Below are 17,658 nucleotides of genomic sequence, written 5' to 3' on the forward strand. Positions count from 1 at the left end.
TGCCAAACGTAAATTGTGTACGACTAGTAAACAATAAACACGTACGTTTACACATGAACGACCTCCGCTATAGTAAATAATCTAAATAATAATCATCTTGAAATTTACGGCAATAACAATAATATTATTATTATAAATAAATAGTTTGCGGCTCACTTTTTATACGCACTTGAGTGACTATCATAAAACACGAACAAAATGGATTTACTGATTGTCAAAACCGAAGACGAAGACGACGAAAGGAAAACCAAAAAGAGCACAGCCAGTGGTAGTGCAAAAACGACATTGACTGGTGGAAACGCGGGCAGGTCAGAGAAACCTCCTTATTCTTACATAGCCCTCATTGTTATGGCCATACAAAGCTCTCCCGTCAAACGACTGACACTTAGTGAGATTTACGCCTTTCTTCAACATCGGTTTCCATTTTTCAGAGGATCTTATCAGGTATGTTATTCAAAATAAAAAATAAAATAAATACTATTATTATTTTTCACGTGGTACACTTTTAGCTCTTATAGTCAGATTCTATTTATTTATATTACATTATACAGACTTATGAATATTTTATTTATTTTCTAAAAATTTATCAAAATTAATGTTTATTTAATACACTTAATGTCACCATTAAAGTTTCCAACTATAAGTTATATAGTATTGGTGATAACAATTTAAACTCAATGTATATATTTCAATCGCGAGATAATTAAATGCAAATTTTTAATTTATATTTATTATTTCATTGTCATTAAAATAAAATAACTCCTCGCTAGACGTTTGAATTTTCAATTAATCTCTGTAAGTTTTTATCAGAAATATTGTCATCTCAATCATTTCGGTATAATTAACAATTATTTTTTTAATTAACTAAAAATTATGTAATAATTTTAATACTTATATATCTTACAAAGAATATTAATTTATAAGATTTTTAAAGAATAACCTATAAAATGTTTCTTAGTAACAATCATCGGCACAATTACCCAAAAGCTAAGTTTTTAATAGTTCTAAAATTAAAAAAAAAAATTGTATGTTGCTATAATAAAATATTTATTTAGGGAAAAGGAAATTAAGCTTAGATTTTTTAACATAAATGTTTTTGATGCGTCAATAGTTTTTGTCAAATTGATGACAGTAAAAAAAGAGTTAAATGTATTTTTTTCTATTTTCAAGGAGAGCATTTTGAAATGTTTTATTACTACTATCTCTTTTACATTATTATCATTTAAATACAATGAAATATCTTAAATATTGATTTTTTACTTCTCAACTTTATATATAGGATCAGGGGGGTAACTGTGAATAGGGGTAATTGTAAATGAGGCTGATATTCTAATAAAACAAATAAATTATAACCATCGAACTCTATAAAATTATTATTTAATATTTTATCTCCCATGAATTATATTTATTACAGCATTTTAGAGGTTATAACATTTGTATTATCATTTAGAAAAAGTGCACAGAAAAAATATTCATTTACATTTACCCCAATATTAAGGGATAATGGTAAATGTAAATTACGCTTTTTTAGGTTTGAAATTAAAAATTTACTAAAACTATATTTATTATGTCCACTAGTATATATGTATAATAATATAATAAATGTTTATGTAAGTAATCAGTCATAAACACAAGTTAAAAATCACTTTGATAGAATCATTGACAATTATCCCACCTGACCCTAATAAGTTTTCTAATTGACCAATAAAATTACCAAATAAATAATTTTCTTTAAAAAGCACTGAATTATTTTTTATACTAAGTCATCAAAATAAATTATTGAGATTTCTTTTAATTTCAATATGGAATATCAATAGGCTCCAGAATTATTTGATTGGTCAATACGTGCGTTGAATAAGGTTCTTATGAGCTACGTAAATTAATATAATTTGACTGGGTATTTGGTATAGGTACAATGTTTTCTGTTAACGATCCCCTTCAGAATTGATTCATAGAAACATACATTTTAGGTATCATTTAAAATATATATTTTGTTAATAAAACTTTTTTTATGAGATGGTGAAATTAAATGTAGTCTTTCCTCTCTAATTTGTTTTTTATTCTTTTTGTATTTAATATGTGATTACATTATTATATTATTGATTAATTATTTTTAATGTAATATTATTATATTTTTATAGGGATGGAAAAACTCGGTGCGACATAACTTGTCATTAAATGACTGTTTCATTAAGCTTCCAAAAGGGCTAGGTCGGCCTGGCAAAGGCCACTATTGGACAGTAGATCCAGCATCAGAAGTAATGTTCGAAGAAAGTTCTTATAGACGGAGGCCTAGAGGATTTAGACGAAAATGTCAAAAGGCAGTATTGTCGACTCCAATCACTGGTTATCAATCACCACAATACCAACATCATCACCATCACCATCACCAACCCACACAGTCACAGTCACAGCAACAGTCACATCAATTAATGACATCTCCTACTATATCGTCTCAGTGTTACTTAAATGACCAATATAATTATAAAGATACGAATGCTGCTGTAGTAAGCTATCAATCAGACTATCATCAACAAACCTATAGAAGCGACCAGTTAGATCACTTTGCGAATTTCTGGCAACCTCAGAAGTCCGATGGGTATAGCTGCTACCAAGACCAATTTGACTACGGTTGTCAGTACAACTTGACACATGAAAATGGTAAGAATACTTTATTTTTTTATTAAAAAAAAAATCTAGTAAATATATAAAAGGACTATTATACAGATTGTATTAATTAAAAATGCTAACCGAACTAAATACAAATCAATAGGGCCTAAATGATACAAATTTCGAGTTCAAAATTTATATCATGAAGAAGCAGTTGTGCTTGTGATTTATTTATTTATGTATTACTTTGCACCTTTTACATTTTGAAAAGTATTTATAAACTATACTTTATTCATTATTAATTAAAAATTTACTAACTTGAAAAATATTAAATACAATCTTCCACTAAAAAAAATCTCTTGGAAATAGACCACTGAATTATTGATTTTGTATAATAATTTTATTGGTAATATTTGATACTAACATCAAATTATAATTTACTATTTTGAGTCGATATTAATGTAAATTTGATATTGTCTCATTGTGATATTTATTTTTGTATTTTGTTAGTTAACACTATACCCTGCTTTACAATAAAATAAAATTAAGTAGAAGGATACTAAGATTACTCGGCTATTAAATCCAAATGGCTTTGGCACTTAAAATTTATTTTTACGATTATTATCGTGCAACAAATGTTCACCTTTTTTAGATGAAAGTCTAATACAATTGTGTCCGCCGTTGTTCCTTATACGGAATTAGCATAACGTGAAATCTAAGTAAATAGCTTCTCTGGTTAATAATAAAAGCTGTAATTAAAAAGGATAATTTTATTTCAATAAATAATGACGTTACTGGAATTTAACACTTTCTCATGTGGATCAAGTAGTGACACTAAATTCGGGTTATTTCACCAACATTTTTATGCCGCGTTATCCTTTTTGTATTGTAATAAATGAACGTTTTAGAAGTTACATAACAATAAATTATTCGTGTCATCATTAAAAAAAAGGCAGAACATACATGGAATCGTGAACACAGCGTATAATATTGTATTGTTTACAAATATACTCAATGCGGTTTCACAGTAAGGAAAAAGACGGTCAAATTTTCTATCGCATACAATGGCTCCAATAAACGGGTGTTGATTGTAACGGATCCTAAAAAATATCCCGCTAGGTTTTTTAGGTCAAACGACTGTTTTTTAGTTTATTGATACGTATCTGTCGTTTTGGCCTATATAATATTATATAGGCGTAGTATATACTACGCATCGTATTTCCAGGGCCCAAACAGACGACCGCAAACGTCTACGTCTACTACTATTAGTTTCTCATATTGTTTTGATCGTATGATAGATCATGTTGGACCACCCCTCGGGAGCCCGTGTACATTATAGCGGTTGGGAAAAGGGGACGCGGTCGTACACGACGTGCATTAAATAGGTATTTAATTACTGTCGTGTGTTAGGTCAAGAGGTTTCGTCACCGATCGCGTAGGTCCTAAAAAAACGCACGTGGCCTTGTCAAAAAACCACTTGTGTACCCGTGAAATATGCGATGACATATTTTTGCCTTTCAAGTTTATTTTTTTCTTACCGTAGACCATCGATTCGCTATACATTGGCCAAAAGTCAAAAAAGGTACAAGTGGGTGTGAAAGATACGAACGAGTCCAACAGCAGTTGTTTTATTTTTAAACCTGAGCTTAAAAAATCAAATCCAATGTACTAAAATTTGTCTTCTGCTATTTATTATTCTAAAGTTATTTTTTTTGACGATTTCAGGCTACAACGTGGCCATGCGAAGACAGACCGGCGGACAAGTGCAACAGCCATCTCTGGAAAATACCATGAACACCACTAATGGCATAACGCAACACATAGGCTTGCACCATTACTATGATTGCCCTAAGTTCTGTTAACAATTAATTAACCAGTGAATCATTCTAAATAAAGAGTAGCATCGAGTTTTATTTGAAAATCGGTAAAAACAACTGAGCACGTTTAAACTTTATTACACTCGGTTAAATTATGTTCGATTGAGTTAGGATTTGAATGGTTTGTTAGTTAACTATGCTCATTTATTATCAAAAAACTTTCCAAGTCTTTCTTATTGTTTTGTTTGTGATTTTTCCTTCACTGGAACAATTATTAAAGTTCTGAACATGTCTATTTCTAGTACTTAGTGTATATATCTATTGTGTTTGTAAGGCTGAGATTAATATTAATTTTTAATCGTAATCAAATTTAATTGTGTTATTAAACTAATTTATTTCAATTTATTCTCTAAAGTTTAAGTATTAATTAAGATTTTTTATTTTTGTCATTTAGTTCTGAGAAATGTATTTTATAATAAACGCTGTAAATAAAAAAAATACAATATTTTGACTGAACCATTCAATATTGTCCATTATGATTACAAAAGACAGCCGCAGACCACCCGTGTCCATATGTATGGTAAGGTACTACAAATTACTACTGTCATGCGGACTTTGAAATACACAAGAAAACGTTTTATTTTCTGAACAAATGCCGATTCAATCCTAACATGTGTTAACGTATGTGTCTCGTGTGTTTAATAGTTTACAACACCCATATGTACGCGTGTGTGTGATAGTGTGTGTATGCGTAGTGCACATTAATCCTTGAGACAATAAAACATTCATAATATAAACAGTAGAATCCCTTCGTGTAAACATGGACTGGAGTCAAAAAGCATATAAGAATCAGACATTTTTGAACAAAAAATTATAATAATACATCACTAAAAACGTTTTAGACATATTTTTGTACATAGGTATTGAACAAATTAAATTATATTTTTTTATTTTATAATTTATAATTACACCAAATAATACCATTTATACATATATATCTAATAACATGTCAAGGGAAAGAGTAAGAGTCCAACCCTGTCCCCGAGGGCTCAAGAAATTTATGTATTACAAATAGTTATCGTAAATTATAACCAACACATAAAACAAAATCGAGAAAAAATTTCTAGGGAAATTAAAGATAATAATATATGCCGTAAAACAAGAAAAAAAGTTTCTAAATCCATTGTAAGAGTCAAGTGTAAGATTTGTGATGCAGTGCGTCAGCATATTACATTAGATTCTTATGAAAATTTAATTAAATACAAAAAGAGTTCGAAAGCAATCACCAATGCGTACAAATTTTTTTTTCATTTTAATTTTTGAAAATGTGGAAAACTAGACAACTTTAAATGCATCAATTAAATTTTGTTATACAGAGTTAAGTGGGATAATATGAACAAATAGGTAATTGTAAATTTCTCTGATTATATTTAGCAAGTTTTATTTTAGATTGAAAAGTTATTGTCCCAATATATGTTGATATCATGCTGAACGTAAATTAAAAACTACTATTTATACTAATATCTTTCTGCGCACAATGGCCCTATAGGTCTGAGTGCACGAGTAATACTTGCTCACATCTATAATAACTAAAACAAAAATTATACTAATGTTTTAAAACTATAACTATTTCAAATGATACGTATCCTAATGAAATGTATAGTGTTAATGCTTATATCAATAGGCTTTTTTTTGTATACTTTTTATGGAAATGAAATGAAACCTAAGTACAGGAAAAATGTAAAACAGACTATTCACGCATACACAAAAAAATATTTTTGAAATTATCCCGAATATTAAAAACATAATTTTTAAACAATTTTCGGGGGTTTAATATATCAGCTAGGACCAAACCTCATTTAAGAATTGTATCGCCCGAGGCACTCAATCTGCCACCATAAATGTCCGTTTTATCTTGATCATAAAAAAAATTTTGTCGAAAAGAAGATTAACAAAGGGTTGGCCAAGCAAGATAACTGGACTACTGAAAAAGGTTCAACTTCAAAATCAAAAGGTTTTAAGCAGTTAAATTGTTGTCATTGTGGGAAGGTGAATTACAATTTTGCGCAATGTAAGTACAAAACTAATAAGTGTAAAATTTATTCTATAATTAGACACTTGGCAGTAATATGTGCTAATACACGTAATGTAAGTAATGTGGTAAATAATATTAATGAATTTAACTTGTTTAATATAGCTAGTAGTGTAGTACCACCTGAATTTATTTTTGTAAAGATTAGTAATATATTGGTGAAAATGGAGATTGACGCAGGTGTGGCGAAATCTATTATTACGGATAATTTGTTTTTTAAAAACTGGGCAAAGGGATTTGATATTTCTTGGAGATATAAAAAGGCATTAAATAAAGTAGATTGTCCAGTAGCTTATGATGTTAGTGAATTGATGGAAAAATTTATCCGTCCGTTTTATTTTGCTCATAAAAAAAATTTATCTCTAATTTTTTTCTTAATATATTTTTTAATTCAAATTTTAGCTCCTCTCGGGGTAATGCACTCAATATCGCCCTTAAATACGGCTCGGACTAGGGCTCTATAATCTGTTCTAGTTATGCTAATGATTTGCGAGTCTTATTAGCACCAGATTAAAGTAACTCAATAAATTAACAATATTATTACCAATTAACAGAATATATTAGAATTTTTAAATATTTTTCTTCAGTTTTCAGCAATATATTTATACACTATAATAAAATATGACATAAAATTTTTAAAATTATTTTAAGGTTAAATTACTGAGTTTAAATTTTATAAAAAACAATATCAATAGTATAATCACATACATTTGTGAACGCATAGATTTGTTTATTTGACTTAAAATAGTTAGCGCCTCAGAACACGCGACCCGCACAACCCAAACCAGTGACGACAGTACTTTAACTAAATTATTTTATTCAAATTTTAATTTTGAATACACATGCGTGATTTTTAATATATAATTATTTAATAACAATAAATAATAATAAAAATATGTTATATATTTTCATTTTATATCTATATGTCTTTATTGTTCTAAACCCTTCACTTCTACAACACCGGTAGAACCTTGATGCTCACCAATTGATAAAATCCCCAAATAATCCGAGTCTAGTCATACAACGTCCCATATCTATATATTTTTGATTATTACAATTTACATTAAATAAAAGTTTTTTATATTTTGTATAAATGATGAAAAATTTATTTAGATCGTCAAACTAAAAAACCCAGTACAGGGGGGTCGCGGCACAGTGGTGACGTGGCATAGTTGAGTCAAGTATATTGATATCTTACAGTGAATAAAATCACTATCAAAAAAAAAAAACGCTTCGATGCAAATCTTTAGATGGTGTTTAATTTTAAAAAAATTGGTGGATTATTCCAAAAGCTACAAGATCTGATAGTTTCTTATTAATATCTTGATTAAGATAAGTATGTCGAATGAAAAAGAGATTATTAAAAAATATTAATTCTCGTAAAAAAATTGTGTTGATCCATACACTTTTCAATAAGTTATAGCATTATAAAGTTAAAAATGTAAAAAATAAAATCGAGAATTTTCACACGAAAATAGCATTTGGTAGCCATTTTCACCGAGAAGACAAAATAAAGTCCAAAATTTTTTTTTTTAATAATATAGTATATTACATTATTTTTAATTTAAGATATAAATAAAAATGTCAGACTTTCCGTAACATTTTCAAAATTCAAGTTGAAAAAGTAAATTTTTTGTGAAAATGTTGTAATTTTAAATATCCCCCTTTGGGCAGATAAAGGGTTAGATTTATAAAAAATATATGCCAAATGATAGGTAAAGACATCAAGCATCTATAAAAAAAAAATTTACTGATCCATACTATTTCCGAAAAGTTATAGCATTATTAAGTTAAAAATATAAAAATGAATTATATTACAAAAATCGTAATTTTTTATTAACATTGATGTCTATTTTCACCACGAAGACAAGTCCAGAGGTCAAATTTTTTTTTTTCAAATTAAAGTATATTACATTACATTTAATTTAAGATATATATAGAAGTGTCAGACCTTCCGGAACACTTTCTAAAGTTAAGTTGAAAAAGTTCTACTTTCTATATGCATTTTTGAGATTTGAAGCCCCCCCCTATGTAGGGAAATGGTCTGAATAAAAAAAAAAGTATGTCGAATAAAAGATGTATATAAATACTACTTTTCATGAAAAAAATGTTTTTTCGATGTGCTTTAAAAGCGTGTTTTTAGTTTTTTTAAACTATATTTATTTTTTACTTTTTAGTTTCATAAGTTATGATTGTAGTTACTATCAATATCATGGTTGTAACGGGTAACGGGGAGTCAGGGTTCGATTCCGGAGAGGGAGTCTGAAAAACGGCTACCACATCCAAGGAAAGTAGCAGGCACACAAATTACCCACTCTCGACACGTGGAGGTAGTGATGAAAAATGACAACACAGGAATCATCCCTCGTAATCGAAATGAATACATTTTATATCTCTTAATGATATTAATTGATTCGTCTCTGCGGATACCACGACATGTTAAGGGACAAGTACAATAATCACTGATTAAGCTACACGACATAGCGCATATAGTATTACTTGTTTAACAAGCGTAGGCTACTCATGAAGTTAGGTTATAACGACATTTGACATATTTCCACATGGTAGAGCAACACACTCTGTTTATAATATTTTATGATTACAATTCACTCACGAGTATTATCAATAGACGATGATAATCGTATGATTGGTGATTTGATATTAACATGAAAAATTGAATAATAAAAGTTTATTTTTGACTAAGATGAAATTTGTGTGCAGACCATTTAATTATAATTAACAACAAATTATTATCTAAAAAGTTCTGTGTCAAGCTCTTCAATTTTTATACACATTTTCTATAAAATTATTAACTATTTTATAATTTTTTATATATTCATCGAAAAAATTACAATACTAAATTATTAAATATCAATTTCATACTACGTTGAATTGTTTTATTAGATATTTATTCGTAAATCATACTTAACATTTAAATATAATAAAACATGTTAAATATCAACTACTAATTAGAAATAACGATGGAAAAAGAAGTTCATTTTGCTTTTAGATTAATCAACCACTAATTTCTTAAAAGTAAAGACTATCAACAGATTTGAATCGAAACGTTTTCACTGTCAAATATCATCTATACTGAACCCAAATTATACTATACTATACTTAAATTGTGCCGTGACCCCACTGTGCTGGGTTTTTTTTTTAAATTAAAGTGTTTAAGATTTTGTTGAATAACTTAGTTATAATTTATTTTTAAGCTGCTTGTTAATCATTATGTTTTATGGTTATAAATAAAACAATTATAGGTACAATATGTCTTAATAACAATTTTTAAAATATTATTCTTAATAAAAAAGTCTTTTTCAGTTCATACATTTTTATGTAATAAAATTAAATTTATAAAGTAATATAAATTCTGTACTCATATAAACACATGTATGAATTTCTAAGTATAAAACTAACAAGTTTGATAGTTCTTGCCATTATTCAAGTCAAAAAGGAATACAAATATTCTTTTATTTTTGAATAATTTCATGAGTAACATAATTATGATATTTATTAAAGTTATTGAATTTAAATGAGATAAAACTTTACCAAAGTATTTTAAAATCAATTAAAATACAAAATCGAAAATTTTAAATCAAAAATAGCATACGGTAGACATTTTTACCACGAAGACAAAATGAAATTCGACATTTTTTTTTTCCATACTAAATTTTAGGAACACTTTCAAAAAATAAGTTGAAATAGTTCTACTTTTTATAGTAAAATTATTTTATTTAAATATCGCTATAAAAACTTTAGAAGTGTAATTGAACCATCTATTATTAGTTTTTAAACATAATGATTAACAAGCAGCTTAAAAATAAATTATAACTAAGTTAATCAACAAAGTCTAAAACACTTTAATTTGAAAAAAAAACCCAGCACAGTGGGGTCACGGCACGATTATAGTATAGTATAGTATATTTAAATTGACGACATGTTTGGTCGTCAGCCCAATAAAATCCACCGGGGGACTAAACATTTTTTTTTAATCATCAAACATTAAAAAAATACATTTTTTATGGAATAATATTTACTAAAATATAAGGTTACTTTTATCTAAAATAATCAATTAAAAATATTAATTATAATAATATAAAATTAATTTCAATAAAGCAAATATATCCTAATGTTTGGCAATAAATTTATGTGCTTACCAAAGATCTAATATTGCTATAATTTATTTGTTTGAAAATTGTTCAGAATTATATTTTATGGATATAAATAATAATTTTAGACGCCATGATTAAAACATAGTAATCCTGTCCCCTTCTCTCACTAATACTATAAACACCTATATATACATAATCGACATTTTTTGCTAGTTCTTTTATTTTAGTATGGAAGTAAAATAAATTATTATAAATTATCATTATACCATCGAAACAAGTTTTGTAAGATGAATTTTTTCGTGGTATAAGGAAATAATTTTATAACAAATCGATAATGAAAATAGCAATAGCACTAAATATTCAAGTATATTTTTGTATATTTCTCACTTTTGTGTATACTGAAGGAATGACTAATAAAAAAATAAACGCTGTTACAATAAATTATCTTTTACATCTACCCGGATGGAAAAATATAAATGATGTCGAATATATTTATTATCGATGCAAACAGCATAAACTGAACGAGCTGATTAATCAAACTGTAACAAGAAACGAATGCGACAATTTCATCCGGCGAGCAACGATATTCCTTGGATGTTCTTACGCTCATGATTTAAATATAATGTTTTATGTATTATCAAATTTTCAAAAACATTGTTTACAGCTATTCTTTACTGGTAACTGGTATCAGAAATACAATTGTACTGTCACACTGTTAGCAAAAATTAATGAAATTGTTCCGATGGCAAAATTTATGATAGGAGCTTTATATGCTATAGAAAAACATCATACTTTGCCGATGGACAAACGAAAAAGAAACAGTTTTATTTTAAGAAAAGTTCTAACAAATCTTCAAGAAAATGAAAAATTAAACAAATTTGTACCTTCCGGTATCAGTATTGATACCATCAGAGATACATTATTGAGTATCAATGTATTTATACACGATAGGAAATGTGATTTTGAAGAAGATTTATCATATTGCGAACTAAAATCCTTAGATTTGGATTCATTATGGAATTTATGGATTATGGAATTTGATACATTAAAATCTCAAGGAATATATGAAGAATTATACATATTACTTAGTGATAAAATCAAAGATTTAATTTTAACGACAATCTGGAAAAAGTACATTGAACTTGGATTTAAATTTGATTTGAATACAAGTCGGACTTTTTTACCTACTCCACCTACTAATGAAATTGAAGGTATAATTATTTAAACAATATAAAACTGAATTAAAATTATTTTTTTATTAACATATTTAGATACCACTCAAAATCTAATAAATTTGATAGATCATACCAATGAAGCAAATATGCTACAAATGGTTCAACAGCATGGTAATTTTTTCTTAATACATTACTGTATTAAAAACTTAATTTAATATAAATGAGTTTTAAATTGAGTTAATAACCATTTAAATATTTTTAGATATTTCACAAAATCCTTCAATAAATTTAATACAACATATAAATGAAGTAAATGTGATTAAAAATGTTCTACAAGAATGTAAAGTTTTGATTATATACTATTGAAAATATAATTATAATTTATGATTTAGCTAAAAGCCATTTTAATATTTTTAGATATCGCACAGTACTCTTTTATAAATTTGATGCAATCTACCAATGAAGTAAATAAACAAGATGGCATTATAAAGGAAGGTGATTATTTTATAATACACTAGAGTACACTAATTGTAGACAAAAATATGCGAACAAATTGAAACTTCAGGTTTTTTATCATTCCAAAATAATTACATTATATTCCTTATTTTAAAAAGTTTACAAAATGTATTTATTTATATTTATTTACTTATTTATTTATATATTTTTAATGTATTTAGATGTCTCACAAAATCTTTCCTTAAATTTAACACTACAAACCTTTGAAGAAAATGTGCACGATGAAATTCAACAAAATGGTAAAATTTTCATAATACACTACTGTGCATCATTTAAATAATTTTAAAATTAAGCTAAAAAACATTGTAATATATTTAGATATTACACAATATCATTCTATAAATTTAATACAACATACCAATGAAGTAGATAAACAGGAAGCGATTCAACACGAGGGTCCTCATTTTATATACACTATAGTACAATTTTTCTTATTTTACAATCTCACTTAAATAATATACAATATATTAAATATTAAATTAACTGTACATAATCTTTTTTTTTATTTGTCACCATGGTTGTATAATATTGTGCTATTATTTTATTCAACCAATTTGAATCATCATTTAGCTAATCATTTTTTGCTCGATGCGAAGCTGAAAAGGTATTAATTTTACTATGATGTGTTTTATTTTTCATTTTTGTGCCTGTGAACGCTCAATCTCAGCTCTTGTTGGACCGATTTTGATGAACAATATGTCAAAAGATCACAAATCGTATTTAGTCGAAGACATTACCCTCAAAATTTGAAAAAAATTTACTCGTTCCCTGTATACGGGGGAAATCCCCCAAAAAATTACAAATATAAAAATCGCTAATATTCGACATTTTTTTTACTTAAAATTGACATATGTTTTTTCAAAAATTACCGAATCAATATAATTTTTTTTATAGATACCTTAGGTATTTACTTATCATTTTATATATTTTTTGTGATCATTTGACCAGCCCACAGGAAGGGTTTCAAAATAGTAACCTTTTCACAAAAAATTATTTTTTTCAAATTAACTTTTGAAAATGTTCCAGATAGACTGACACTTTTATATCACATTAAATTAAAGCTTATGTAATATACTTTATTTTGAAGAAAAAAAAAATTGACCTCTGAACTTGACTACGTGGTGAAAATGACTACCGTATGCAAAAATATGCTATTTTTGTGAAAAAATTCTTGATATTATATTTTACATTTTGTAACATTATGTTGCTATAACTTTTTAAAAAATGCAAGAATTAATGCTATTCTTTAATGATAATTATTTTATATATATATCTTTCATTCGGCATACTTTTTTTTTAAATCGGACCATTGCCCTTTTTACAGAGGGAATTCGAACCTTTAAAAATTTGTATAGAGAGTAGAACTTTTTTAACTTAACTTTTGAAAATGTTCCAGGAAGACTGACACTGTTATATATACTTTAAATTAAAGCTTATGTTATGTACTTCAATTTGAAAAAATAAATTGACCTTTGGACTTGACTTCTTGGTGAAAATGACTACCGTATTCAAAAATATGCTATTTTTGTGTTAAAATTCTGGGATTTGTATTTTATTTTATACTTGATAAGGGGAGTACACTGATTTTCATAAATATTATATAAATCAAATTGGTATAGCATAGAAAGTTAAACTTATTTAAATTTTTTTGCTTTTTTTAAGTCGAGAAAAAGAACTTTGAAATTGAAAGTATATAACTTAAAGCTTATGTAATTTACTTTATTAAAAAAAATAAAATTGACTTCTGGATTTATCTTCGTAGTGAAAACGGACATTAAAGTTCAAGAAAAACGTACGATTTCCGTGAAAAAATTCTCGATTTTATATTTTATATTACTATAACTTCTGGAAAATATTTTTTTATAACTTTTCAACGATACGTCAAATTGGCATTTAGTTGAAGATATTAAATAGATATAAAAATGAGATTTACTATGAATAGTAATTATAAAACTTCCTAACTGCATATTAATCTAAACAGTACAATTTTTTAATTCTCATAAAATGTTCTATTTAATGATATCAATTTCAAACTTGCAATTGAGCTAAAAATTATGGTTTTAAATTCTTTTTTTTACAATGAACTTTCACAAAAATCAACATAAAAGGATAAAAAAAATAGGTAAAATATGTCATTTTCCTTATTTTTAACATATTAATGATCAAAATCAGTATTAATTTAAAACAATTTTATTTTGTTCTTAATTATTTTTTTTTTATATACGTAAATACTAAATTTTTAATAATAAGTAATAATATTAAAACTTAGAAGTGATAGAAAAAGTCCAATTGCACATTTGAAAACATCGCGAAATGTTGATTTAGAAAATTATATTTTTGTTTCTGATGAAAGTTTTTTGTATTCCAGTGTAAAAAACTTATAACTTTGTTATTAGTAATATAAATTTTGTATTGAAAAGTATTGCATGAAGCCCTTTAAATTTTTAGACGCGTTAAAAGTAAAGCAATATACTACTTTATTATTTTTATAATATTTTCGTAAAAATTACAATATAAAATTATTGAATATCAATTTCATACTAAATTTAATTACTAAAATTATTATTTATTCATATATAAAAATTATAAATCAAATAACTAATTAGGATAAAATTAAGGGAAAAAGAGTTATTGTTGTTTTTGAAATAATCTTTCAGTTTTTAATTATTATAATATTTAATATTAAAAAAATATTTGTATTTTAATCAATTTATGAATTTTAATGACTTTTTAATAATTGATTTTTGTTTAAAATTAGATGTTATTTGTGAAGAAACAGATGATTCAAACTTACAAATCAAATATACTGATGATACGAGACCATTTTATAACTTTATTTAAGTTAATTTTAATGTGATAAATTTCTAACCTATTCCGTTACTATTTAAAATAATTGTTTTAAATTAATTAATATGAATTATTTTATTATTAAATATGAAAATACAATTGAAGAGTGAATGTGTCAAACGTTCTATGTGCCAAAAAAATATTTGTTCAGAAAACACAAAAAACATCACAAATTAAAAATTTTCTTATAATTTTGTATAAAAATACATGTTATGCTATATTTACACTATATTAATAGCCTCGTAAATTTCTATTATTTTATTTTGTCATTTCATATTAGTATAAATTAAACATTTGCTAATGACAGTTCCAAGTGCCAAGTATTATAATATTAAAGTTCCAAGTTTCAAATAATGTGATAATATTATCGTTCCAAGTACCAATATTTTATTATAGATAACAGAAAATCATTCTTTATTTTATTAAGACTTCATATATATTTTTATAAAATATGTAAAAAAATCAACACTTTTTTTGAGTATCACAAATTGAAAAATAAATGTACAAACTTAAATAAAAAATACTCTTAATCTAACATGACATTGTCAGTAAATCTCAAAACGTAAAATAAAATTTTTTCTTCATATAAAAATGTAACAAGAAAAGAAAACAGTAGCTTTCTTGAGTATCACAAATTGAAAAATAAATTAACAAACCTAATAATAATTTAAAAAAAAATTTAGATTAAACATAATTAGAACATAGCAACATCATAATAAATAGCAAAAAAAATTAATTCATGACGTTATATTTTTATAGAAGTTTCTTTGCTTATCAGGTAAAAAAGGAATCATGGCCAACAAATCTTTTTTCTTCTCTGACGACAATGTGGGTTTCGGTATAGGTATAAATGTCTGATTTTTAAGTTCGTCTATAGTAGCATTTCTTTTAAAAACGTTAAAATCTTTCCAAAGTTCTTCATCTGAAAATGTTTTTTTATAATAGATTTTTTTGGGAGTTAAAAATGAAACTTTAATCATCGAACATTGGAAACTTGGTTGTGTTAAAAAAATTGTTAGCAATGTCTTTAAATGAAAAAAAGTTGTTTTCATCCATCGGAATAACTCGAAATGGATTTATCAACTTCGCTGCTCTAACCATTTCTTGTAAATCAGAAGGAGTGAAATTTTGAAAAACTCTACGTCTCTTTTCGATAATAGCGAAATCACGATCACAAGCCAAGAGAGAGTGGCCACTTATCAAAAATTTTTGTATAATCTCATCAAATATCCCCATATTTATTAAATATAACATCAAAACTACTAACGTTTTATTTTTATTTTGGCCAGCACAGTTGTCTGACCATATAATTAGTTTTTTGCGATTTATCGTATTTTCGTTTTTGTTAATAACTTTAAAAAGACAAGAAGCGATTTCTGAGCTTCCACGAGAAGCAATACTTTCATCCCACATATACATAAAGGCTGTATTGCTGTCACCGAGATGTATTCCAAAGTTATAACAACTAAGTTGACGGCTTTCCTGAATTGTATTATTGCTTTTCCTGGTCGCATACGATTTTCCACTAATTCTTTTTTTAGTCTGATCATTTCTTCTTTTTTTACCACTTCGTAAAATATGTATACTTTCAGTATCCATAATAATACAATTAAACAAATGAAAAAGAAAACTTAACGAATACAACAACACCAGTATTAGTTATTTTGAAATATAACGGACTATATTATAATATTGTAATCGTCAAACTATTATATTCGTCCAAGGCACTTAGAACGTACAGGTAACAAAGGGCATGCTCACAAAACAATTACAATCTGTGAACGCAATTTTGTACAAGTAAAAAATTTAATTGACACTTAAAATACATACAAGATTGTGACCTTTGGCTTATAGAACATAAATCAGAAATAAAACAATTTTTCAATTTTTTGGCACATAGAACGTTTGACACATTCACTCTTCAATTAACTATTACTAACAATACATTTTATTAGTGTCCCTAATATTATCCCTAATATTTATCCATTTTTTTTATTAACAATTGTAATTCATAAGTAAAATTTATAAATGAATTTATTATAAAAGAAATGTATGGAGAACTGAGCGTAGTAGTTGTTTGCGTTTATGTAAAGTATTACAGACATAATACATTTTTTTATTTTATTATTATTTCTAAATAATATACGAAAAAATTAATATAATTAGATAAAATTGATAGCCATAAAATGTGAATATATTTATAGGACTTCAATGTAATATTTTTTTAGATCCAGTGAATAAGCATTTGTTGAATTATCACTGAATATAAAATGTATCATTGCGCTATAATTTAGTACAAAATAAAAAAACTGGACACAGTTTTATTAGATAATTTTTATTTCTAAATAAGATTATTTCATTATTCTGTATGGATTAATAGTTATTCTGGAGTGCGAAATTAAAATTAGTCATTAATTTATAAGTTTTTTTTTTCTTAGCAATGCAAATTTAACCAAACGTCGTGGGACTTACCAACATAGAAGAGA

General features: G+C 26.1%; 2 protein-coding genes across 3 annotated transcripts; both read left to right on the plus strand.

Annotated features, from left to right (window-relative positions):
* Positions 1-33: 33 nt before the first annotated feature.
* On the plus strand, positions 34-5,288 carry LOC126894424 (forkhead box protein D5-A-like). Its single transcript, XM_050665458.1, has 3 exons — positions 34-444; positions 2,142-2,661; positions 4,336-5,288. The coding sequence occupies exons 1-3, from the start codon at positions 199-201 to the stop codon at positions 4,470-4,472; spliced, it is 903 nt and encodes a 300-aa protein (XP_050521415.1). The 5' UTR covers positions 34-198; the 3' UTR covers positions 4,473-5,288.
* Positions 5,289-10,869: 5,581 nt separating this feature from the next.
* Positions 10,870-15,401, plus strand: LOC126894410 (uncharacterized). Of its 2 annotated transcripts, XM_050665431.1 has the most exons (7): positions 10,870-11,845; positions 11,906-11,980; positions 12,072-12,149; positions 12,227-12,304; positions 12,487-12,564; positions 12,644-12,721; positions 15,084-15,401. In XM_050665431.1, exons 1-7 carry the CDS (start codon positions 10,969-10,971, stop codon positions 15,164-15,166), a joined length of 1,347 nt encoding a protein of 448 aa, XP_050521388.1. In that variant the 5' UTR covers positions 10,870-10,968; the 3' UTR covers positions 15,167-15,401. The 2 variants fall into 2 exon arrangements, with proteins under 2 accessions (XP_050521388.1, XP_050521389.1); XM_050665432.1 differs by lacking the exon at positions 12,644-12,721.
* Positions 15,402-17,658: the final 2,257 nt, after the last annotated feature.

The sequence above is a fragment of the Daktulosphaira vitifoliae genome, unplaced genomic scaffold, assembly GCF_025091365.1.
Source record: "Daktulosphaira vitifoliae isolate Bord-2020 unplaced genomic scaffold, ASM2509136v1 Scaffold_1, whole genome shotgun sequence".
NCBI classification, from domain to species: Eukaryota; Metazoa; Arthropoda; class Insecta; order Hemiptera; family Phylloxeridae; genus Daktulosphaira; species Daktulosphaira vitifoliae.